This window comes from Salvelinus fontinalis, unplaced genomic scaffold (genome assembly GCF_029448725.1).
Source record: "Salvelinus fontinalis isolate EN_2023a unplaced genomic scaffold, ASM2944872v1 scaffold_0017, whole genome shotgun sequence".
NCBI lineage: Eukaryota > Metazoa > Chordata > Actinopteri > Salmoniformes > Salmonidae > Salvelinus > Salvelinus fontinalis.
In genome coordinates this window covers 24,193-51,065 of record NW_026600226.1, presented here as the reverse complement: position 1 = coordinate 51,065, position 26,873 = coordinate 24,193, and the positions used below count along the sequence as shown (strand labels likewise).

Here is a 26,873-nt window from a genome sequence, read left to right as displayed (position 1 = left end):
AGGGTCACCGTCTCTCGACAGCGGGACACGTGTTCTCCACGATACTCTGCCTGTTTAGTGTCACCGTCTCTCGACAGCGGGACACGTGTTCTCCACGATACTCTGCCTGTTTAGTGTCACAGGGTCACCGTCTCTCGACAGCGGGACACGTGTTCTCCACGATACTCTGCCTGTTTAGTGTCACAGGGTCACAGGGTCACCGTCTCTCGACAGCGGGACACGTGTTCTCCACGATACTCTGCCTGTTTAGTGTCACCGTCTCTCGACAGCGGGACACGTGTTCTCCACGATACTCTGCCTGTTTAGTGTCACAGGGTCACCGTCTCTCAACAGCGGGACACGTGTTCTCCACGATACTCTGCCTGTTTAGTGTCACCGTCTCTCGACAGCGGGACACGTGTTCTCCACGATACTCTGCCTGTTTAGTGTCACAGGGTCACCGTCTCTCGACAGCGGGACACGTGTTCTCCACGATACTCTGCCTGTTTAGTGTCACAGGGTCACAGGGTCACCGTCTCTCGACAGCGGGACACGTGTTCTCCACGATACTCTGCCTGTTTAGTGTCACCGTCTCTCGACAGCGGGACACGTGTTCTCCACGATACTCTGCCTGTTTAGGGTCGCAGGGTCACCGTCTCTCGACAGCGGGACACGTGTTCTCCACGATACTCTGCCTGTTTAGTGTCACCGTCTCTCGACAGCAGGACACGTGTTCTCCACGATACTCTGCCTGTTTAGTGTCACAGGGTCACCGTCTCTCGACAGCGGGACACGTGTTCTCCACGATACTCTGCCTGTTTAGTGTCACCGTCTCTCGACAGCGGGACACGTGTTCTCCACGATACTCTGCCTGTTTAGTGTCACAGGGTCACCGTCTCTCGACAGCGGGACACGTGTTCTCCACGATACTCTGCCTGTTTAGTGTCACCGTCTCTCGACAGCGGGACACGTGTTCTCCACGATACTCTGCCTGTTTAGGGTCACAGGGTCACCGTCTCTCGACAGCGGGACACGTGTTCTCCACGATACTCTGCCTGTTTAGTGTCACCGTCTCTCGACAGCGGGACACGTGTTCTCCACGATACTCTGCCTGTTTAGTGTCACAGGGTCACCGTCTCTCGACAGCGGGACACGTGTTCTCCACGATACTCTGCCTGTTTAGTGTCACCGTCTCTCGACAGCGGGACACGTGTTCTCCACGATACTCTGCCTGTTTAGTGTCACAGGGTCACCGTCTCTCGACAGCGGGACACGTGTTCTCCACGATACTCTGCCTGTTTAGTGTCACCGTCTCTCGACAGCGGGACACGTGTTCTCCACGATACTCTGCCTGTTTAGTGTCACAGGGTCACCGTCTCTCGACAGCGGGACACGTGTTCTCCACGATACTCTGCCTGTTTAGTGTCACCGTCTCTCGACAGCGGGACACGTGTTCTCCACGATACTCTGCCTGTTTAGTGTCACAGGGTCACCGTCTCTCGACAGCGGGACACGTGTTCTCCACGATACTCTGCCTGTTTAGGGTCACCGTCTCTCGACAGCGGGACACGTGTTCTCCACAATACTCTGCCTGTTTAGTGTCACAGGGTCACCGTCTCTCGACAGCGGGACACGTGTTCTCCACGATACTCTGCCTGTTTAGTGTCACAGGGTCACAGGGTCACCGTCTCTCGACAGCGGGACACGTGTTCTCCACGATACTCTGCCTGTTTAGTGTCACAGGGTCACAGGGTCACCGTCTCTCGACAGCGGGACACGTGTTCTCCACGATACTCTGCCTGTTTAGTGTCACCGTCTCTCGACAGCGGGACACGTGTTCTCCACGATACTCTGCCTGTTTAGTGTCACAGGGTCACCGTCTCTCGACAGCGGGACACGTGTTCTCCACGATACTCTGCCTGTTTAGTGTCACCGTCTCTCGACAGCGGGACACGTGTTCTCCACGATACTCTGCCTGTTTAGGGTCACCGTCTCTCGACAGCGGGACACGTGTTCTCCACGATACTCTGCCTGTTTAGTGTCACAGGGTCACCGTCTCTCGACAGCGGGACACGTGTTCTCCACGATACTCTGCCTGTTTAGTGTCACAGGGTCACCGTCTCTCGACAGCGGGACACGTGTTCTCCACGATACTCTGCCTGTTTAGTGTCACCGTCTCTCGACAGCGGGACACGTGTTCTCCACGATACTCTGCCTGTTTAGTGTCACAGGGTCACCGTCTCTCGACAGCGGGACACGTGTTCTCCACGATACTCTGCCTGTTTAGTGTCACCGTCTCTCGACAGCGGGACACGTGTTCTCCACGATACTCTGCCTGTTTAGGGTCACAGGGTCACCGTCTCTCGACAGCGGGACACGTGTTCTCCACGATACTCTGCCTGTTTAGGGTCACAGGGTCACCGTCTCTCGACAGCGGGACACGTGTTCTCCACGATACTCTGCCTGTTTAGTGTCACCGTCTCTCGACAGCGGGACACGTGTTCTCCACGATACTCTGCCTGTTTAGTGTCACAGGGTCACCGTCTCTCGACAGCGGGACACGTGTTCTCCACGATACTCTGCCTGTTTAGTGTCACCGTCTATCGACAGCGGGACACGTGTTCTCCACGATACTCTGCCTGTTTAGTGTCACCGTCTCTCGACAGCGGGACACGTGTTCTCCACGATACTCTGCCTGTTTAGTGTCACAGGGTCACCGTCTCTCGACAGCGGGACACGTGTTCTCCACGATACTCTGCCTGTTTAGTGTCACCGTCTCTCGACAGCGGGACACGTGTTCTCCACGATACTCTGCCTGTTTAGTGTCACAGGGTCACCGTCTCTCGACAGCGGGACACGTGTTCTCCACGATACTCTGCCTGTTTAGTGTCACAGGGTCGCCGTCTCTCGACAGCGGGACACGTGTTCTCCACGATACTCTGCCTGTTTAGTGTCACAGGGTCACCGTCTCTCGACAGCGGGACACGTGTTCTCCACGATACTCTGCCTGTTTAGTGTCACAGGGTCGCCGTCTCTCGACAGCGGGACACGTGTTCTCCACGATACTCTGCCTGTTTAGTGTCACAGGGTCGCCGTCTCTCGACAGCGGGACACGTGTTCTCCACGATACTCTGCCTGTTTAGTGTCACAGGGTCACAGGGTCACCGTCTCTCGACAGCGGGACACGTGTTCTCCACGATACTCTGCCTGTTTAGTGTCACAGGGTCACCGTCTCTCGACAGCGGGACACGTGTTCTCCACGATACTCTGCCTGTTTAGTGTCACAGGGTCACAGGGTCACCGTCTCTCGACAGCGGGACACGTGTTCTCCACGATACTCTGCCTGTTTAGTGTCACAGGGTCACCGTCTCTCGACAGCGGGACACGTGTTCTCCACGATACTCTGCCTGTTTAGTGTCACCGTCTCTCGACAGCGGGACACGTGTTCTCCACGATACTCTGCCTGTTTAGTGTCACAGGGTCACCGTCTCTCGACAGCGGGACACGTGTTCTCCACGATACTCTGCCTGTTTAGTGTCACCGTCTCTCGACAGCGGGACACGTGTTCTCCACGATACTCTGCCTGTTTAGTGTCACAGGGTCACCGTCTCTCGACAGCGGGACACGTGTTCTCCACGATACTCTGCCTGTTTAGTGTCACCGTCTCTCGACAGCGGGACACGTGTTCTCCACGATACTCTGCCTGTTTAGTGTCACAGGGTCACCGTCTCTCGACAGCGGGACACGTGTTCTCCACGATACTCTGCCTGTTTAGTGTCACAGGGTCACCGTCTCTCGACAGCGGGACACGTGTTCTCCACGATACTCTGCCTGTTTAGTGTCACCGTCTCTCGACAGCGGGACACGTGTTCTCCACGATACTCTGCCTGTTTAGGGTCACCGTCTCTCGACAGCGGGACACGTGTTCTCCACGATACTCTGCCTGTTTAGTGTCACCGTCTCTCGACAGCGGGACACGTGTTCTCCACGATACTCTGCCTGTTTAGTGTCACCGTCTCTCGACAGCGGGACACGTGTTCTCCACGATACTCTGCCTGTTTAGTGTCACAGGGTCACCGTCTCTCGACAGCGGGACACGTGTTCTCCACGATACTCTGCCTGTTTAGTGTCACCGTCTCTCGACAGCGGGACACGTGTTCTCCACGATACTCTGCCTGTTTAGTGTCACAGGGTCACCGTCTCTCGACAGCGGGACACGTGTTCTCCACGATACTCTGCCTGTTTAGTGTCACCGTCTCTCGACAGCGGGACACGTGTTCTCCACGATACTCTGCCTGTTTAGTGTCACAGGGTCACCGTCTCTCGACAGCGGGACACGTGTTCTCCACGATACTCTGCCTGTTTAGTGTCACCGTCTCTCGACAGCGGGACACGTGTTCTCCACGATACTCTGCCTGTTTAGTGTCACAGGGTCACCGTCTCTCGACAGCGGGACACGTGTTCTCCACGATACTCTGCCTGTTTAGGGTCACCGTCTCTCGACAGCGGGACACGTGTTCTCCACGATACTCTGCCTGTTTAGTGTCACAGGGTCACCGTCTCTCGACAGCGGGACACGTGTTCTCCACGATACTCTGCCTGTTTAGTGTCACAGGGTCACCGTCTCTCGACAGCGGGACACGTGTTCTCCACGATACTCTGCCTGTTTAGTGTCACAGGGTCACCGTCTCTCGACAGCGGGACACGTGTTCTCCACGATACTCTGCCTGTTTAGTGTCACCGTCTCTCGACAGCGGGACACGTGTTCTCCACGATACTCTGCCTGTTTAGTGTCACCGTCTCTCGACAGCGGGACACGTGTTCTCCACGATACTCTGCCTGTTTAGTGGCACAGGGTCACCGTCTCTCGACAGCGGGACACGTGTTCTCCACGATACTCTGCCTGTTTAGTGTCACCGTCTCTCGACAGCGGGACACGTGTTCTCCACGATACTCTGCCTGTTTAGTGTCACAGGGTCGCCGTCTCTCGACAGCGGGACACGTGTTCTCCACGATACTCTGCCTGTTTAGTGTCACCGTCTCTCGACAGCGGGACACGTGTTCTCCACGATACTCTGCCTGTTTAGTGTCACCGTCTCTCGACAGCGGGACACGTGTTCTCCACGATACTCTGCCTGTTTAGTGTCACCGTCTCTCGACAGCGGGACACGTGTTCTCCACGATACTCTGCCTGTTTAGTGTCACCGTCTCTCGACAGCGGGACACGTGTTCTCCACAATACTCTGCCTGTTTAGTGTCACAGGGTCACCGTCTCTCAACAGCGGGACACGTGTTCTCCACGATACTCTGCCTGTTTAGTGTCACAGGGTCACTGTGTCGCCGTCTCTCGACAGCGGGACACGTGTTCTCCACGATACTCTGCCTGTTTAGTGTCACAGGGTCACCGTCTCTCGACAGCGGGACACGTGTTCTCCACGATACTCTGCCTGTTTAGTGTCACAGGGTCACCGTCTCTCGACAGCGGGACACGTGTTCTCCACGATACTCTGCCTGTTTAGTGTCACAGGGTCACAGGGTCACCGTCTCTCGACAGCGGGACACGTGTTCTCCACGATACTCTGCCTGTTTAGTGTCACAGGGTCACAGGGTCACCGTCTCTCGACAGCGGGACACGTGTTCTCCACGATACTCTGCCTGTTTAGGGTCACAGGGTCACCGTCTCTCGACAGCGGGACACGTGTTCTCCACGATACTCTGCCTGTTTAGTGTCACAGGGTCACCGTCTCTCGACAGCGGGACACGTGTTCTCCACGATACTCTGCCTGTTTAGTGTCACTGTGTCACCGTCTCTCGACAGCGGGACACGTGTTCTCCACGATACTCTGCCTGTTTAGTGTCACCGTCTCTCGACAGCGGGACACGTGTTCTCCACGATACTCTGCCTGTTTAGTGTCACCGTCTCTCGACAGCGGGACACGTGTTCTCCACGATACTCTGCCTGTTTAGTGTCACTGTGTCACCGTCTCTCGACAGCGGGACACGTGTTCTCCACGATACTCTGCCTGTTTAGTGTCACCGTCTCTCGACAGCGGGACACGTGTTCTCCACGATACTCTGCCTGTTTAGTGTCACCGTCTCTCGACAGCGGGACACGTGTTCTCCACGATACTCTGCCTGTTTAGTGTCACTGTGTCACCGTCTCTCGACAGCGGGACACGTGTTCTCCACGATACTCTGCCTGTTTAGTGTCACCGTCTCTCGACAGCGGGACACGTGTTCTCCACGATACTCTGCCTGTTTAGGGTCACAGGGTCACCGTCTCTCGACAGCGGGACACGTGTTCTCCACGATACTCTGCCTGTTTAGTGTCACCGTCTCTCGACAGCGGGACACGTGTTCTCCACGATACTCTGCCTGTTTAGTGTCACCGTCTCTCGACAGCGGGACACGTGTTCTCCACGATACTCTGCCTGTTTAGGGTCACAGGGTCACCGTCTCTCGACAGCGGGACACGTGTTCTCCACGATACTCTGCCTGTTTAGTGTCACAGGGTCACCGTCTCTCGACAGCGGGACACGTGTTCTCCACGATACTCTGCCTGTTTAGTGTCACTGTGTCACCGTCTCTCGACAGCGGGACACGTGTTCTCCACGATACTCTGCCTGTTTAGTGTCACAGGGTCACCGTCTCTCGACAGCGGGACACGTGTTCTCCACGATACTCTGCCTGTTTAGTGTCACCGTCTCTCGACAGCGGGACACGTGTTCTCCACGATACTCTGCCTGTTTAGTGTCACCGTCTCTCGACAGCGGGACACGTGTTCTCCACGATACTCTGCCTGTTTAGTGGCACAGGGTCACCGTCTCTCGACAGCGGGACACGTGTTCTCCACGATACTCTGCCTGTTTAGTGTCACCGTCTCTCGACAGCGGGACACGTGTTCTCCACGATACTCTGCCTGTTTAGTGTCACAGGGTCGCCGTCTCTCGACAGCGGGACACGTGTTCTCCACGATACTCTGCCTGTTTAGTGTCACCGTCTCTCGACAGCGGGACACGTGTTCTCCACGATACTCTGCCTGTTTAGTGTCACCGTCTCTCGACAGCGGGACACGTGTTCTCCACGATACTCTGCCTGTTTAGTGTCACCGTCTCTCGACAGCGGGACACGTGTTCTCCACGATACTCTGCCTGTTTAGTGTCACCGTCTCTCGACAGCGGGACACGTGTTCTCCACAATACTCTGCCTGTTTAGTGTCACAGGGTCACCGTCTCTCAACAGCGGGACACGTGTTCTCCACGATACTCTGCCTGTTTAGTGTCACAGGGTCACTGTGTCGCCGTCTCTCGACAGCGGGACACGTGTTCTCCACGATACTCTGCCTGTTTAGTGTCACAGGGTCACCGTCTCTCGACAGCGGGACACGTGTTCTCCACGATACTCTGCCTGTTTAGTGTCACAGGGTCACCGTCTCTCGACAGCGGGACACGTGTTCTCCACGATACTCTGCCTGTTTAGTGTCACAGGGTCACAGGGTCACCGTCTCTCGACAGCGGGACACGTGTTCTCCACGATACTCTGCCTGTTTAGTGTCACAGGGTCACAGGGTCACCGTCTCTCGACAGCGGGACACGTGTTCTCCACGATACTCTGCCTGTTTAGGGTCACAGGGTCACCGTCTCTCGACAGCGGGACACGTGTTCTCCACGATACTCTGCCTGTTTAGTGTCACAGGGTCACCGTCTCTCGACAGCGGGACACGTGTTCTCCACGATACTCTGCCTGTTTAGTGTCACTGTGTCACCGTCTCTCGACAGCGGGACACGTGTTCTCCACGATACTCTGCCTGTTTAGTGTCACCGTCTCTCGACAGCGGGACACGTGTTCTCCACGATACTCTGCCTGTTTAGTGTCACCGTCTCTCGACAGCGGGACACGTGTTCTCCACGATACTCTGCCTGTTTAGTGTCACTGTGTCACCGTCTCTCGACAGCGGGACACGTGTTCTCCACGATACTCTGCCTGTTTAGTGTCACCGTCTCTCGACAGCGGGACACGTGTTCTCCACGATACTCTGCCTGTTTAGTGTCACCGTCTCTCGACAGCGGGACACGTGTTCTCCACGATACTCTGCCTGTTTAGTGTCACTGTGTCACCGTCTCTCGACAGCGGGACACGTGTTCTCCACGATACTCTGCCTGTTTAGTGTCACCGTCTCTCGACAGCGGGACACGTGTTCTCCACGATACTCTGCCTGTTTAGGGTCACAGGGTCACCGTCTCTCGACAGCGGGACACGTGTTCTCCACGATACTCTGCCTGTTTAGTGTCACCGTCTCTCGACAGCGGGACACGTGTTCTCCACGATACTCTGCCTGTTTAGTGTCACCGTCTCTCGACAGCGGGACACGTGTTCTCCACGATACTCTGCCTGTTTAGGGTCACAGGGTCACCGTCTCTCGACAGCGGGACACGTGTTCTCCACGATACTCTGCCTGTTTAGTGTCACAGGGTCACCGTCTCTCGACAGCGGGACACGTGTTCTCCACGATACTCTGCCTGTTTAGTGTCACTGTGTCACCGTCTCTCGACAGCGGGACACGTGTTCTCCACGATACTCTGCCTGTTTAGTGTCACAGGGTCACCGTCTCTCGACAGCGGGACACGTGTTCTCCACGATACTCTGCCTGTTTAGTGTCACCGTCTCTCGACAGCGGGACACGTGTTCTCCACGATACTCTGCCTGTTTAGTGTCACCGTCTCTCGACAGCGGGACACGTGTTCTCCACGATACTCTGCCTGTTTAGTGGCACAGGGTCACCGTCTCTCGACAGCGGGACACGTGTTCTCCACGATACTCTGCCTGTTTAGTGTCACCGTCTCTCGACAGCGGGACACGTGTTCTCCACGATACTCTGCCTGTTTAGTGTCACAGGGTCGCCGTCTCTCGACAGCGGGACACGTGTTCTCCACGATACTCTGCCTGTTTAGTGTCACCGTCTCTCGACAGCGGGACACGTGTTCTCCACGATACTCTGCCTGTTTAGTGTCACCGTCTCTCGACAGCGGGACACGTGTTCTCCACGATACTCTGCCTGTTTAGTGTCACCGTCTCTCGACAGCGGGACACGTGTTCTCCACGATACTCTGCCTGTTTAGTGTCACCGTCTCTCGACAGCGGGACACGTGTTCTCCACAATACTCTGCCTGTTTAGTGTCACAGGGTCACCGTCTCTCAACAGCGGGACACGTGTTCTCCACGATACTCTGCCTGTTTAGTGTCACAGGGTCACTGTGTCGCCGTCTCTCGACAGCGGGACACGTGTTCTCCACGATACTCTGCCTGTTTAGTGTCACAGGGTCACCGTCTCTCGACAGCGGGACACGTGTTCTCCACGATACTCTGCCTGTTTAGTGTCACAGGGTCACCGTCTCTCGACAGCGGGACACGTGTTCTCCACGATACTCTGCCTGTTTAGTGTCACAGGGTCACAGGGTCACCGTCTCTCGACAGCGGGACACGTGTTCTCCACGATACTCTGCCTGTTTAGTGTCACAGGGTCACAGGGTCACCGTCTCTCGACAGCGGGACACGTGTTCTCCACGATACTCTGCCTGTTTAGGGTCACAGGGTCACCGTCTCTCGACAGCGGGACACGTGTTCTCCACGATACTCTGCCTGTTTAGTGTCACAGGGTCACCGTCTCTCGACAGCGGGACACGTGTTCTCCACGATACTCTGCCTGTTTAGTGTCACTGTGTCACCGTCTCTCGACAGCGGGACACGTGTTCTCCACGATACTCTGCCTGTTTAGTGTCACCGTCTCTCGACAGCGGGACACGTGTTCTCCACGATACTCTGCCTGTTTAGTGTCACCGTCTCTCGACAGCGGGACACGTGTTCTCCACGATACTCTGCCTGTTTAGTGTCACTGTGTCACCGTCTCTCGACAGCGGGACACGTGTTCTCCACGATACTCTGCCTGTTTAGTGTCACCGTCTCTCGACAGCGGGACACGTGTTCTCCACGATACTCTGCCTGTTTAGTGTCACCGTCTCTCGACAGCGGGACACGTGTTCTCCACGATACTCTGCCTGTTTAGTGTCACTGTGTCACCGTCTCTCGACAGCGGGACACGTGTTCTCCACGATACTCTGCCTGTTTAGTGTCACCGTCTCTCGACAGCGGGACACGTGTTCTCCACGATACTCTGCCTGTTTAGGGTCACAGGGTCACCGTCTCTCGACAGCGGGACACGTGTTCTCCACGATACTCTGCCTGTTTAGTGTCACCGTCTCTCGACAGCGGGACACGTGTTCTCCACGATACTCTGCCTGTTTAGTGTCACCGTCTCTCGACAGCGGGACACGTGTTCTCCACGATACTCTGCCTGTTTAGGGTCACAGGGTCACCGTCTCTCGACAGCGGGACACGTGTTCTCCACGATACTCTGCCTGTTTAGTGTCACAGGGTCACCGTCTCTCGACAGCGGGACACGTGTTCTCCACGATACTCTGCCTGCTTAGTGTCACTGTGTCACCGTCTCTCGACAGCGGGACACGTGTTCTCCACGATACTCTGCCTGTTTAGTGTCACCGTCTCTCGACAGCGGGACACGTGTTCTCCACGATACTCTGCCTGTTTAGTGTCACAGGGTCACAGGGTCACCGTCTCTCGACAGCGGGACACGTGTTCTCCACGATACTCTGCCTGTTTAGTGTCACCGTCTCTCGACAGCGGGACACGTGTTCTCCACGATACTCTGCCTGTTTAGTGTCACCGTCTCTCGACAGCGGGACACGTGTTCTCCACGATACTCTGCCTGTTTAGTGTCACCGTCTCTCGACAGCGGGACACGTGTTCTCCACGATACTCTGCCTGTTTAGTGTCACCGTCTCTCGACAGCGGGACACGTGTTCTCCACGATACTCTGCCTGTTTAGTGTCACAGGGTCACCGTCTCTCGACAGCGGGACAAGTGTTCTCCACGATACTCTGCCTGTTTAGTGTCACCGTCTCTCGACAGCGGGACACGTGTTCTCCACGATACTCTGCCTGTTTAGTGTCACCGTCTCTCGACAGCGGGACACGTGTTCTCCACGATACTCTGCCTGTTTAGTGTCACCGTCTCTCGACAGCGGGACACGTGTTCTCCACGATACTCTGCCTGTTTAGTGTCACAGGGTCACCGTCTCTCAACAGCGGGACACGTGTTCTCCACGATACTCTGCCTGTTTAGTGTCACAGGGTCACAGGGTCACCGTCTCTCGACAGCAGGACACGTGTTCTCCACGATACTCTGCCTGTTTAGTGTCACAGGGTCACAGTCTCTCGACAGCGGGACACGTGTTCTCCACGATACTCTGCCTGTTTAGTGTCACCGTCTCTCGACAGCGGGACACGTGTTCTCCACGATACTCTGCCTGTTTAGTGTCACAGGGTCACCGTCTCTCGACAGCGGGACACGTGTTCTCCACGATACTCTGCCTGTTTAGGGTCACCGTCTCTCGACAGCGGGACACGTGTTCTCCACGATACTCTGCCTGTTTAGTGTCACCGTCTCTCGACAGCGGGACACGTGTTCTCCACGATACTCTGCCTGTTTAGTGTCACCGTCTCTCGACAGCGGGACACGTGTTCTCCACGATACTCTGCCTGTTTAGTGTCACAGGGTCACCGTCTCTCGACAGCGGGACACGTGTTCTCCACGATACTCTGCCTGTTTAGTGTCACAGGGTCACCGTCTCTCGACAGCGGGACACGTGTTCTCCACGATACTCTGCCTGTTTAGTGTCACCGTCTCTCGACAGCGGGACACGTGTTCTCCACGATACTCTGCCTGTTTAGTGTCACAGGGTCACAGGGTCACCGTCTCTCGACAGCGGGACACGTGTTCTCCACGATACTCTGCCTGTTTAGTGTCACAGGGTCACCGTCTCTCGACAGCGGGACACGTGTTCTCCACGATACTCTGCCTGTTTAGTGTCACCGTCTCTCGACAGCGGGACACGTGTTCTCCACGATACTCTGCCTGTTTAGTGTCACCGTCTCTCGACAGCGGGACACGTGTTCTCCACGATACTCTGCCTGTTTAGGGTCACAGGGTCACCGTCTCTCGACAGCGGGACACGTGTTCTCCACGATACTCTGCCTGTTTAGTGTCACCGTCTCTCGACAGCGGGACACGTTCTCCACGATACTCTGCCTGTTTAGTGTCACAGGGTCACAGGGTCACCGTCTCTCGACAGCGGGACACGTGTTCTCCACGATACTCTGCCTGTTTAGTGTCACAGGGTCACCGTCTCTCGACAGCGGGACACGTGTTCTCCACGATACTCTGCCTGTTTAGTGTCACCGTCTCTCGACAGCGGGACACGTGTTCTCCACGATACTCTGCCTGTTTAGTGTCACCGTCTCTCGACAGCGGGACACGTGTTCTCCACGATACTCTGCCTGTTTAGTGTCACAGGGTCACCGTCTCTCAACAGCGGGACACGTGTTCTCCACGATACTCTGCCTGTTTAGTGTCACAGGGTCACAGGGTCACCGTCTCTCGACAGCAGGACACGTGTTCTCCACGATACTCTGCATGTTTAGTGTCACCGGGTCACAGGGTCACCGTCTCTCGACAGCGGGACACGTGTTCTCCACGATACTCTGCCTGTTTAGTGTCACAGGGTCACAGGGTCACCGTCTCTCGACAGCGGGACACGTGTTCTCCACGATACTCTGCCTGTTTAGTGTCACAGGGTCACCGTCTCTCGACAGCGGGACACGTGTTCTCCACGATACTCTGCCTGTTTAGTGTCACCGTCTCTCGACAGCGGGACACGTGTTCTCCACGATACTCTGCCTGTTTAGTGTCACAGGGTCACCGTCTCTCGACAGCGGGACACGTGTTCTCCACGATACTCTGCCTGTTTAGTGTCACCGTCTCTCGACAGCGGGACACGTGTTCTCCACGATACTCTGCCTGTTTAGTGTCACCGTCTCTCGACAGCGGGACACGTGTTCTCCACGATACTCTGCCTGTTTAGTGTCACAGGGTCACCGTCTCTCAACAGCGGGACACGTGTTCTCCACGATACTCTGCCTGTTTAGTGTCACCGTCTCTCGACAGCGGGACACGTGTTCTCCACGATACTCTGCCTGTTTAGTGTCACAGGGTCACCGTCTCTCGACAGCGGGACACGTGTTCTCCACGATACTCTGCCTGTTTAGTGTCACAGGGTCACAGGGTCACCGTCTCTCGACAGCGGGACACGTGTTCTCCACGATACTCTGCCTGTTTAGTGTCACCGTCTCTCGACAGCGGGACACGTGTTCTCCACGATACTCTGCCTGTTTAGTGTCACAGGGTCACCGTCTCTCGACAGCGGGACACGTGTTCTCCACGATACTCTGCCTGTTTAGTGTCACCGTCTCTCGACAGCGGGACACGTGTTCTCCACGATACTCTGCCTGTTTAGGGTCACAGGGTCACCGTCTCTCGACAGCGGGACACGTGTTCTCCACGATACTCTGCCTGTTTAGTGTCACCGTCTCTCGACAGCGGGACACGTGTTCTCCACGATACTCTGCCTGTTTAGTGTCACAGGGTCACCGTCTCTCGACAGCGGGACACGTGTTCTCCACGATACTCTGCCTGTTTAGTGTCACCGTCTCTCGACAGCGGGACACGTGTTCTCCACGATACTCTGCCTGTTTAGTGTCACAGGGTCACCGTCTCTCGACAGCGGGACACGTGTTCTCCACGATACTCTGCCTGTTTAGTGTCACCGTCTCTCGACAGCGGGACACGTGTTCTCCACGATACTCTGCCTGTTTAGTGTCACAGGGTCACCGTCTCTCGACAGCGGGACACGTGTTCTCCACGATACTCTGCCTGTTTAGTGTCACCGTCTCTCGACAGCGGGACACGTGTTCTCCACGATACTCTGCCTGTTTAGTGTCACCGTCTCTCGACAGCGGGACACGTGTTCTCCACGATACTCTGCCTGTTTAGTGTCACCGTCTCTCGACAGCGGGACACGTGTTCTCCACGATACTCTGCCTGTTTAGTGTCACAGGGTCACCGTCTCTCGACAGCGGGACACGTGTTCTCCACGATACTCTGCCTGTTTAGTGTCACAGGGTCACAGGGTCACCGTCTCTCGACAGCGGGACACGTGTTCTCCACGATACTCTGCCTGTTTAGTGTCACAGGGTCACCGTCTCTCGACAGCGGGACACGTGTTCTCCACGATACTCTGCCTGTTTAGTGTCACAGGGTCACTGTGTCGCCGTCTCTCGACAGCGGGACACGTGTTCTCCACGATACTCTGCCTGTTTAGTGTCACCGTCTCTCGACAGCGGGACACGTGTTCTCCACGATACTCTGCCTGTTTAGTGTCACCGTCTCTCGACAGCGGGACACGTGTTCTCCACGATACTCTGCCTGTTTAGTGTCACCGTCTCTCGACAGCGGGACACGTGTTCTCCACGATACTCTGCCTGTTTAGTGTCACAGGGTCACCGTCTCTCGACAGCGGGACACGTGTTCTCCACGATACTCTGCCTGTTTAGTGTCACAGGGTCACAGGGTCACCGTCTCTCGACAGCGGGACACGTGTTCTCCACGATACTCTGCCTGTTTAGTGTCACAGGGTCACAGGGTCACCGTCTCTCGACAGCGGGACACGTGTTCTCCACGATACTCTGCCTGTTTAGTGTCACAGGGTCACAGGGTCACCGTCTCTCGACAGCGGGACACGTGTTCTCCACGATACTCTGCCTGTTTAGTGTCACAGGGTCACCGTCTCTCGACAGCGGGACACGTGTTCTCCACGATACTCTGCCTGTTTAGTGTCACCGTCTCTCGACAGCGGGACACGTGTTCTCCACGATACTCTGCCTGTTTAGTGTCACCGTCTCTCGACAGCGGGACACGTGTTCTCCACGATACTCTGCCTGTTTAGTGTCACCGTCTCTCGACAGCAGGACACGTGTTCTCCACGATACTCTGCCTGTTTAGTGTCACAGGGTCACAGGGTCACCGTCTCTCGACAGCGGGACACGTGTTCTCCACGATACTCTGCCTGTTTAGTGTCACCGTCTCTCGACAGCGGGACACGTGTTCTCCACGATACTCTGCCTGTTTAGTGTCACAGGGTCACCGTCTCTCGACAGCGGGACACGTGTTCTCCACGATACTCTGCCTGTTTAGTGTCACCGTCTCTCGACAGCGGGACACGTGTTCTCCACGATACTCTGCCTGTTTAGTGTCACCGTCTCTCGACAGCGGGACACGTGTTCTCCACGATACTCTGCCTGTTTAGTGTCACCGTCTCTCGACAGCGGGACACGTGTTCTCCACGATACTCTGCCTGTTTAGTGTCACCGTCTCTCGACAGCAGGACACGTGTTCTCCACGATACTCTGCCTGTTTAGTGTCACAGGGTCACCGTCTCTCGACAGCGGGACACGTGTTCTCCACGATACTCTGCCTGTTTAGTGTCACCGTCTCTCGACAGCGGGACACGTGTTCTCCACGATACTCTGCCTGTTTAGTGTCACCGTCTCTCGACAGCGGGACACGTGTTCTCCACGATACTCTGCCTGTTTAGTGTCACCGTCTCTCGACAGCGGGACACGTGTTCTCCACGATACTCTGCCTGTTTAGTGTCACCGTCTCTCGACAGCGGGACACGTGTTCTCCACGATACTCTGCCTGTTTAGTGTCACAGGGTCACCGTCTCTCGACAGCGGGACACGTGTTCTCCACGATACTCTGCCTGTTTAGTGTCACCGTCTCTCGACAGCGGGACACGTGTTCTCCACGATACTCTGCCTGTTTAGGGTCACAGGGTCACCGTCTCTCGACAGCGGGACACGTGTTCTCCACGATACTCTGCCTGTTTAGGGTCACAGTGTCACAGGGTCACCGTCTCTCGACAGCGGGACACGTGTTCTCCACGATACTCTGCCTGTTTAGTGTCACAGGGTCACAGGGTCACCGTCTCTCGACAGCGGGACACGTGTTCTCCACGATACTCTGCCTGTTTAGTGTCACAGGGTCACAGGGTCACCGTCTCTCGACAGCGGGACACGTGTTCTCCACGATACTCTGCCTGTTTAGGGTCACAGGGTCACCGTCTCTCGACAGCGGGACACGTGTTCTCCACGATACTCTGCCTGTTTAGTGTCACCGTCTCTCGACAGCGGGACACGTGTTCTCCACGATACTCTGCCTGTTTAGGGTCACAGGGTCACCGTCTCTCGACAGCGGGACACGTGTTCTCCACGATACTCTGCCTGTTTAGTGTCACAGGGTCACAGGGTCACCGTCTCTCGACAGCGGGACACGTGTTCTCCACGATACTCTGCCTGTTTAGTGTCACTGCGTCGCCCGTCTCACCTCCCTCACGCTCTTTCTTAAAACTTGGATTTAAAAAAAATATATAATACTTCCTTGATTCCTCACATCCTATCTCCTCACCTCCTTTCTCAAAACGTGTTGAAAGAAAAAAAGGTCAGAGGAGAGAGAACAGGGACATTGGATCTTTATTTCCAATGCATGTTGATGAGGCGAAGAGTCCTGACATGAGGAATGGAGGAAAGAGGAATTGGGAGAGAGCCCAGGGGTAATCAAAGAGCGAAGCAGCAGTGCCAGAGACCAGGCCACTTCTGATACAACCCCTAGTCCTGTCCTTAAACCTGTCCTATACCACTTAACTCCAGTCCTGAGGCCCAAATGACATCCTATTCCCTATATAGTGCACTACTTCTGAACAGAGCCCAGGGAGCCATTTAGGACGCAACCTGGGCCACTGAGGACAGGCTGACTCACAGGACTAGACAGCAGGTGGTAACTAACAGGGAAGTACCTTCATCTCAACACAGTGGAGCCTGGAGAGCATCCAGCACCCTATTCCCTATATAGTGCACTACTTCTTAAGGAGAGCATCCAGCACCCTATTCCCTATATAGTGCACTACTTCTTAAGGAGAGCATCCAGCACCCTATTCCCTATATAGTGCACTACTTCTTAAGGAGAGCATCCAGCACCCTATTCCCTATATAGTGCACTACTTCTTAACAAAGCCCTACGGGACCATAGTCCTGACTAGGGAGCCATTAATGCTAACATCAGAGATATTGACTTACATTGGTTTTGTGCTGTAAATGCTAACATCAGAGATATTGACTTACATTGGTTTTGTGCTGTAAATCCTAACATCAGAGATATTGTCTTACATTGGTTTTGTGCTGTAAATGCTAACATCAGAGATATTGACTTACATTGGTTTTGTGCTATAAATGCTAACATCAGAGATATTGTCTTACATTGGTTTTGTGCTGTAAATCCTAACATCAGAGATATTGTCTTACATTGGTTTTGTGCTGTAAATGCTAACATCAGAGATATTGTCTTACATTGGTTTTGTGCTGTAAATCCTAACATCAGAGATATTGTCTTACATTGGTTTTGTGCTGTAAATCCTAACATCAGAGATATTGTCTTACATTGGTTTTGTGCTGTAAATGCTAACATCAGAGATATTGACTTACATTGGTTTTGTGCTATAAATGCTAACATCAGAGATATTGTCTTACATTGGTTTTGTGCTGTAAATCCTAACATCAGAGATATTGTCTTACATTGGTTTTGTGCTGTAAATGCTAACATCAGAGATATTGTCTTACATTGGTTTTGTGCTATAAATGCTAACATCAGAGATATTGTCTTACATTGGTTTTGTGCTGTAAATCCTAACATCAGAGATATTGACTTACATTGGTTTTGTGCTGTAAATGCTAAACAAATCCAAAGCATAGATTGCTGTTTCCCTCGTCCATCGACTGATTACAGGGTAAGGAAAACAACGTACGAAATGTCATTTTGTATATTTGGGTGAACTATCCATCATAAGACTACAGTTGAGGTTTGAAAACATTTGACAATCTTAACATCTGAGTGTAATGCCCCTTTAAATGGGTTGTGTAATAATATAGAAGTGTAATAAACTGAACAAATCCTGATTTAATCTAAACCTCTTGTTATTACGATTGGCAGATAAGGAAAGAAAGGTACTGCATCCCAAAGCTAGGGTGGAGAAGCAGAGAGAGGTGCTGCATCCAAAGCTAGGGTGGAGAAGCAGAGAGAGGTGCTGCATCCAAAGCTAGGGTGGAGAAGCAGAGAGGTGCTGCATCCAAAGCTAGGGTGGAGAAGCAGGGTGGAGAAGCAGAGAGAGGTGCTGCATCCAAAGCTAGGGTGGAGAAGCAGGGTGGAGAAGCAGAGAGAGGTGCTGCATCCAAAGCTAGGGTGGAGAAGCAGAGAGAGGTGCTGCATCCAAAGCTAGGGTGGAGAAGCAGAGAGAGGTGCTGCATCCAAAGCTAGGGTGGAGAAGCAGAGAGAGGTGCTGCATCTAAAGCTAGGGTGGAGAAGCAGAGAGAGGTACTGCATCCAAAGCTAGGGTGGAGAAGCAGGGTGGAGAAGCAGAGAGAGGTACTGCATCCAAAGCTAGGGTGGAGAAGCAGAGAGAGGTGCTGCATCCAAAGCTAGGGTGGAGAAGCAGGGTGGAGAAGCAGAGAGAGGTACTGCATCCAAAGCTAGGGTGGAGAAGCAGAGAGAGGTACTGCATCCAAAGCTAGGGTGGAGAAGCAGAGAGAGGTACTGCATCCAAAGCTAGGGTGGAGAAGCAGAGAGAGGTACTGCATCCAAAGCTAGGGTGGAGAAGCAGGGTGGAGAAGCAGAGAGAGGTACTGCATGCAAAGCTAGGGTGGAGAAGCAGAGAGAGGAGCTGCATCCCAAAGCTAGGGTGGAGAAGCAGAGAGAGGAGCTGCATCCCAAAGCTAGGGTGGAGAAGCAGAGAGAGGAGCTGCATCCCAAAGCTAGGGTGGAGAAGCAGAGAGAGGAGCTGCATCCCAAAGCTAGGGTGGAGAAGCAGAGAGAGGTACTGCATGCAAAGCTAGGGTGGAGAAGCAGAGAGAGGTACTGCATCTAAAGCTAGGGTGGAGAAGCAGAGAGAGGTGCTGCATCCAAAGCTAGGGTGGAGAAGCAGAGAGAGGAGCTGCATCCCAAAGCTAGGGTGAAGAAGCAGAGAGAGGTGCTGCATCTAAAGCTAGGGTGGAGAAGCAGAGAGAGGTGCTGCATCCAAAGCTAGGGTGGAGAAGCAGAGAGAGGTACTGCATCTAAAGCTAGGGTGAAGAAGCAGAGAGAGGTGCTGCATCTAAAGCTAGGGTGGAGAAGCAGGGTGGAGAAGCAGAGAGAGGTGCTGCATCCAAAGCTAGGGTGGAGAAGCAGAGAGAGGTACTGCATCCAAAGCTAGGGTGGAGAAGCAGGGTGGAGAAGCAGAGAGAGGTGCTGCATCCAAAGCTAGGGTGGAGAAGCAGAGAGAGGTACTGCATCCAAAGCTAGGGTGGAGAAGCAGAGAGAGGAGCTGCATCCAAAGCTAGGGTGGAGAAGCAGGGTGGAGAAGCAGAGAGAGGAACAGAACTTCACAGCTGCTTGAGGACTACAGAAGAACGGAGAGACAGGTTACAAACAAGTGTGTTATTAAACCTACTCCTGTCTATACAGAAATACATACTTCTAAACTAAAGCATGATTTGGCCACAGAGGATCATTAAGCTTCTTTAATAAATGAAAGTTGTGGATTGTTTTTAAAATGGCATGGCCTTCAGTCGGGAGGAAAAGGCGGTGTTGCGCAATATGGGCTGATTTATTGTCGAGTTACATTACATTTAAGTCATTTAGCAGACGCTCTTATCCAGAGCGACTTACAAATTGTAAAGTTCATACATATTCATCCTGGTCCCCCTGTGGGAAATGAACCCACAACCCTGGCGTTGCAAGTGCCATGCTCTACCAACTGAGCCACACGGGACCACAGTTGCGACTGTCTGAAAAGTAGAGAAGAGATTCTGCTAATGTCTCCAGTTATATGAAGGAAATGGGTTTATAAAAACAACAACAAAACTCCCTCTGCAAAGCAGGAAGAAATGTAGCCTATAGCAGGGGTCATCAACAAGATTCAGCTGAGGGACCATTTCTTTCTCTGGAGCGGATAGCCTGAACATAATTACAAATAATTTGTAGACTGCAAGAAGCCCAAACAGATAATGTTTGACTAGAATAATCATTTCAAACCTTGCTTACATTACATACGATCATGTGCGTCTCTATTATGGTGGGAATAATTGGGAACATATTCCTTAAATAAAAATTACTTGGAGCCGATTTCCTGTTGTTTTTACAGTCTTATGTCCAACAATAAGAAAAAAAAATACAAATAATCTGAGAATTTGGGGGACCAAATAAAACCCACCTGCAAGGCCGCAAGTTGGGGAACCCTGACCTGTAGCCGAGGCCAACTCCACTGTCAGCCATGCATTGAACATTTTTATATTTTTTGGGGCCAACAGTGATTGGGTTATATTATTAGCCTAAATTATGACTATCCAATCTACTCATCACATTATCTTACATCAGTATGCAAACGTTATGATGCACAGAATGCTTTATAATAAAAGGTACATTTTTATAGTGAAAATAAGCTTCCCCAAACTTGAAACTCACACACTGCCTAGGATCCTGTGCCTTTATCACAGTCAACACACATGTATTTTATAATAAGAATATGAATATCATGAAATCAAACAGAATGAAAGACAACATATAAAATAACAGTCCTGGGGCTTATGACTTTTTAATCCGGCTCTGGGTGGGGGGGGGGCACTTCTGTAGTTTTAAGGAGTGACAGCTGCTAACAGTGGCTGTAGTTTAGCACCTTAGTCACTGGTTACATGACTACCCGGTAATCAGGCAGCAGCATGCTACATACCACACACACCTCTGTTGGGTGAAAAATAGCGAACAAGACATTCTATGAAATCACAGATTCTGGCATGGGGGTGAACTGGGTGGGTGGCTGGCAACACTGGTACCCCATTCACAAATCAAATAGCCAATAAATAAAAAAGTGTGAATATTTAAATACATAACCAGCCAATTTAACTTCCGTTAGTTAACTAGTAGTCAGGTACTTCATGCCACTCACCTTGCGGGCTGCCGCCAGCGTTTCAACCAGTTGCAACAATTCGCCATCAGACTAAACATTGCTGTCCAAACTCAGATAATTGGCGGAAACGAGTCATGTAGCAGCGATTCTGAATGGATCAAATGCCTCTAGTCGGCATTTCAGCTCATTATCATCATACAGCTGCATGAGTTAGGCCTAGGGGCCAATTAAAGTGCCATTCTTAGACATCGTTGGATTGTCAAACTAAAAACACTAGCGACACAGCTAGTACTGTCAGTACTAGTGAGTGTACTTGTTGCTTCTTGAACTATATCATTGTGTTTACTTGATATCTACCTACACAAATAGCTAGCTAAAACAAAGTGTTAATAAGATAACAATTCATTAAAAAAATATTTAAAAGCAATACAAATATTGTCCCGCTTGTAACGTTAGCTAGAACTAGCTAATAACATTAGCGGGTAAGTTTCCTTGCTAAACTACAGTAGCAAACTATTATTATGTATAGTATTTTCCCAAACTGCAAAAGATAGCGGCAAGACAGTTAACTAGCTAACGTCAGTTAGCTAACCTAGCTAGTATACAATGCAGCTAGCTAACGCCAGCGTTTAGGCGCTGCTAGCGACCGTAGCTAGTTTCACGTACAGCTGACTTTGTTGGGACAAGTTTCAGGTAAACCCAACCCTATTTCAAAAAAGGAAATGTAATATTCCTTCATGAAGATCTCTTCAGTGAGAAAAATATTTCTGGAATCCGTTTTTGTTTACGCCGTCGTGTTTGGCTGCTATGGCTGCAGAGCCGTGGTTGCGTCATCATCAGTGGTCGAGAAATCAGGCACCCTCTTTTACGGTCGCCACTAGTTACCACAGCCACAAAGTCATAACTATTACTAAACCCTGACTATTCCTTCAATTTCTTAAAAATCTGGTTTTAAACATAACCTTAACCACACTGCTAACCTTATGCTTAACCTTAAATGAAGACTTAAACGCTTTGTGGCTGCGGTAACTAGTGACAACTTTTACTGTAAACGTCCGAAACAGCACCTTCTGTGGACAAAGCGTGGAACTACATGGGTCTAATAAATATGACAAGTGTTCTGGATTTTGTAAAAACATTTTTTTAAATGGCTTTAATAGAAAACCTTAAATCTATTGACGCACCCGTGTGTCAATCTAAGCAACATCCCCATCAAAATCTGTCAGATTAAGTTAGAGAAATGTTTTTGCATGGGCTGCGTCTCAATCTGTCTGGGCTGCGTCTCAATCTGTCTGGGCTGCGTCTCAATCTGTCTGGGCTGCGTCTCAATATGTCTCGGCTGCGTCTTAATCTGCCTGGTCCACATCTGTGGTGGAAGGTGACCAAGCTACAGCGGTATTTGTTAGACCATGACACATCACAAAAATGTTTGTAGCGTCTGAACGGTTTAGCCTACAAAACTAATATGACCACTCTAAAGATGACTCTCACGATGGTGTCATGGGACTTGTCTGAAGGTAACCCATACTAATAAATGGAAGTTGTTTTGTGCCAACCACATTAAGGGGTTAAATATGTCCAAAAACAAATATATTTCCTGAGCTTTCTTATATCTCCTAGATATACAGCAGACACTTCAAAACCTTAAATTAACATTATTCCTTATGATTTATTGGACTGTCTTTGTCTTTTATGAATTAGTTATTCGATCGTTTTTTGTGGGCTATAGTAGTAAAGACCAAATTCAGTATTTTATCTATTTTGTTTTTATATACATAAAGGGGTCCTAAAAATTCAAAATCAAATAGCTAAATGAGCCACGGGATAACCACCTTAAAACAATTACGTATGTTAGCAGTCACCTGAAATGTCAAACAAACTGACGTACATAAAACCCATCGCATCATAAATAACTATCAGTCAATTTACCCACGATACATCACGGTATCGATCCGCTGAAACACAGCCAATGCCCTTTGAGAAGGGAGGCAAGGAGAGAAGATACAAGGAATCAATGAAAGATGAATTGAGAGAAAGGCCCATCCCCCGCAGTCATCAAACCTGAACCACAGTTCTTCCCCACCCTATGCATGTACTGGTACCTCTTGATAAATAAAAAGACTTGGGTCGACTTAAACCAGTTTAAACAACGTGTTTTATTATTTTACACCAAGAACTTGATGATATATAAACCCGTTTCAAACACCCAGGTAATAATAAGCCTTTCAAACTCTTCACATATTTACAGGAGACAAATAGAAAAAATCAGATGAATAATACATTACACTGTTCTGTTGGGTTCAGGAGAACAGTCAGTCACCTCACGGTGTGCTGCCACTGTTCTGTTGGGTTCAGGAGAACAGTCACCTCACGGTGTACTGCCACTGTTCTGTTGGGTTCAGTAAAACAGTCAGTCACCTCACGGTGTACTGCCACTGTTCTGTTGGGTTCAGTAGAACAGTCAGTCACCACACGGTGTACTGCCACTGTTCTGTTGGGTTCAGTAGAACAGTCAGTCACCTCACGGTGTACTGCCACTGTTCTGTTGGGTTCAGGAGAACAGTCACCTCACGGTGTACTGCCACTGTTCTGTTGGGTTCAGTAGAACAGTCACCTCACGGTGTACTGCCACTGTTCTGTTGGGTTCAGTAGAACAGTCACCTCACGGTGTGCTGCCACTGTTCTGTTGGGTTCAGTAGAACAGTCACCTCACGGTGTACTGCCACTGTTCTGTTGGGTTCAGTAGAACAGTCAGTCACCTCACGGTGTACTGCCACTGTTCTGTTGGGTTCAGTAGAACAGTCACCTCACGGTGTACTGCCACTGTTCTGTTGGGTTCAGGAGAACAGTCAGTCACCTCACGGTGTACTGCCACTGTTCTGTTGGGTTCAGTAGAACAGTCAGTCACCTCACGGTGTACTGCCACTGTTCTGTTGGGTTCAGGAGAACAGTCAGTCACCTCACGGTGTACTGCCACTGTTCTGTTGGGTTCAGGAGAACAGTCAGTCACCTCACGGTGTACTGCCACTGTTCTGTTGGGTTCAGTAGAACAGTCAGTCACCTCACGGTGTACTGCCACTGTTCTGTTGGGTTCAGGAGAACAGTCAGTCACCACACGGTGTACTGCCACTGTTCTGTTGGGTTCAGTAGAACAGTCAGTCACCACACGGTGTACTGCCACTGTTCTGTTGGGTTCAGGAGAACAGTCACCTCACGGTGTACTGCCACTGTTCTGTTGGGTTCAGGAGAACAGTCACCTCACGGTGTACTGCCACTGTTCTGTTGGGTTCAGTAGAACAGTCACCTCACGGTGTACTGCCACTGTTCTGTTGGGTTCAGGAGAACAGTCACCACACGGTGTACTGCCACTGTTCTGTTGGGTTCAGTAGAACAGTCACCTCACGGTGTACTGCCGCCTCACTGACATAATAATAGTTATTTCTCTTTTTTTTTTAAAGGGAAGTGACGTCAGAAGCTAATAGAAGCGTTTAGTCTCGTCCATGTGTTGAGCAGCACTAGACGATATCGATACACTGGTTTCTGAACCACCAGACGCAGCGTTGTTGGTTGGGAACAGATGGGTCAATTAATACACGTAACAAGTTCCTAACCTCTTCATAAATACGAGTCCCAAGTGGCACCCTGGCCTATTCCTTATAGTGAACACAAATAGGGCCCTGGTCCCAAGTAGTACACAGGGAACCGTTTGGGACGGGGCCATACATTGAATAACAGCTGATAGCATAGTTCTGGTCTTGTGGAGACTGACATCGCATCAACTCATCCCAGACAGCTATACAAAGAGTGAAACTTAAAATGTGCATTAAAACTATAATATTGATTAAAGTCACATATATTACCAAAAATGTAAAATAAAAAAAAGATGAAGTCAATTTTAAATATGATATGTTGTTTAGGCCTTATGGCAAAATATGTTGTTGATGATGTTGTTTAGGCCTTATGGCAAAATGTTGTTGATGATATTGTTTAGGCCTTATGGCTCATATGTTCAAACAGGTTGTTTGTATTAGAGTAAATTTAAGCAGTAATATGGAAATGAAAAAAAAGACACTTTGCACATTTCAGACACAATTGTTTCAAACGGCAATCTATTCCCTACATACAGGGCCGGATTAATGCAGGGGTTTACCGGGGCTGAAGCCCCTGGGCCCAGGACTGTGGGGGGGGGGGGGGGGGGGGGGGGCAAGACACTTATATACAGTATATATTAGATAGAGATATGTATTTTTTTTTTTACTGCAACCGCCAACCACAGGAGGATTCAGGAGCCCGCTGTCAATGAGTTTTAGACAGCCTGCTGCTGCTCTGCTAGTTATCAGACGTGGGAGAGAAGAAGAGGCAGGGGCGTCCACATGGGTAACTGGGGGGGGGGGGGGGGTCCCTGCCTTGATTGGGTAACTAATTAATAAAATAAACTGCATCATAAATAAATGTGACGGGTCGATTCTGTGAGTCAGGGGCTTGGTCCAACAGGCAAAAAAAATATATATAAATTATTGAGTTATAAAAATAAATGATATCCAATCACAGGAGCGTGTTCTCAATGTTCAAAATACAGCAGAGAAGATAATTTAGTCAGAGGATCAAGTGTTAAAATAATCATAATAACTGGTTAAAATTGGATCGAATACATGTAATTGCCAAAATAAAGGAAACACCTACATAAATGTCTTAAATAGGTTGTTGTGTCACAACGAGCTGCCAGAATAGCTTCCATGCACCATGGCATAGATTCTACAAGCGGACCTGGACCACGCCAGGAAAATGCACTTCTCACACACAAACTTTTGTATCCCCGCATTTACTCAAGGGTTTCCTTTATTTGGACAGTTACCTACAACACCCTCTCTACATACACGTTGTTGCATTGTGGCCATAGATCATATAATTCACAGGAGAGGTTTTGGACCCTCTTCCCCCTGGCAGTTTGACTGTTTAAACTCACTAGGGGGGGGGGGGGGGGTTTAAGTGACAAGTGCAAAAGCAAAAAAAGACGAGCAATATTATTTTTTATTTTTTTTAGTGTGTGTTAAATATCTGAACATTTTGTATAGTTAACATCCCTGCATAACATCAGTTCTCACAGCTTCAAGAGTCATTCCTTGACCCCCGGCAATAAGTGTCCGTGGCCCAAATGACACCCTATTTCCACATATAGTGCACTACTTTAGATCAGAGCCCTATAGAACCCTATTCCCTATATAGTGCACTACATTAGACCAGGGCCCTATAGAACCATATTCCCTAAATAGTGCACTACTTTAGACCAGGGCCCTATAGAACACTATTCCCTATATAGTGCACTACTTTTGACCAGGGCCCGCATAGGGTAGTGCACTATAGAGGGAATAATATGCCATTTTAGGACACAAACCCCTAGACCATTGACCAATAGAAGAAAAGCAGGAAGTAGCAGGTTGGTTCCAGGCACTTCTTCAGTCCAAAGTAAATACGGTAAAAACAAATGAAAACATAGAATATATTAACTATCCGACCATCCTGCCGGGTCTCAATAGTGTCCGCCTCATAAGTCCTTTAGGCTTTAGACACGCTTTCTGGTCGATCCAATCAAAATCGTTCAGCCCAAAAGACCCCTGAACTTTGGATTTTAGGTCAGGGTTCAAAGGTCGTAGGTTACTCATATGACCACGGGAGACAGAGCATGGAAGAATGGTCACAACCCCTTAATAGTGTTCTCCGTCCTCTGTTTGTAGCCGCCGGGGCCAACTTCAGTCACATCCCACCAGGCTAGTCAGCAAGTCATGTAAGAGTTAACGCTTTAAGAATCCTCTTCAATAAGGTAGCAGGGTTGAGAGAGGTGTCTTCTGTTTGTAGCCGTCCCAGACTAGCCAGCCTCAGTCACAAGAGGCCTGGCATGGCTGTTCCAGACTAGCCAGCCTCAGTCACAAGA

At 51.1% G+C, this 26,873-nt stretch overlaps 1 protein-coding gene and 1 long non-coding RNA gene across 3 annotated transcripts in view; both read right to left on the bottom strand.

The window, feature by feature from the left end:
* LOC129842145 (ADP-ribosylation factor-like protein 13B) overlaps positions 1-21,996 on the bottom strand; it is a 50,293-nt gene extending 28,297 nt beyond the window's left edge. For both annotated transcript variants that reach the window (XM_055910562.1, XM_055910563.1), the window contains exon 1: positions 20,981-21,996. In XM_055910562.1, coding sequence (XP_055766537.1) covers positions 20,981-21,039 — 59 coding nt within the window. In that variant the 5' untranslated portion in view covers positions 21,040-21,996. The remainder of the gene's footprint in view (positions 1-20,980) is intronic.
* Positions 21,997-23,073: 1,077 nt separating this feature from the next.
* LOC129842131 (uncharacterized) lies at positions 23,074-25,124 on the bottom strand. The gene is made up of 2 exons (XR_008757467.1): positions 23,462-25,124; positions 23,074-23,308 (listed from the first exon to the last, which is right to left on the bottom strand). It is a non-coding gene; the product is annotated as an uncharacterized LOC129842131 (long non-coding RNA).
* Between the last annotated feature and the right edge of the window lie 1,749 nt (positions 25,125-26,873).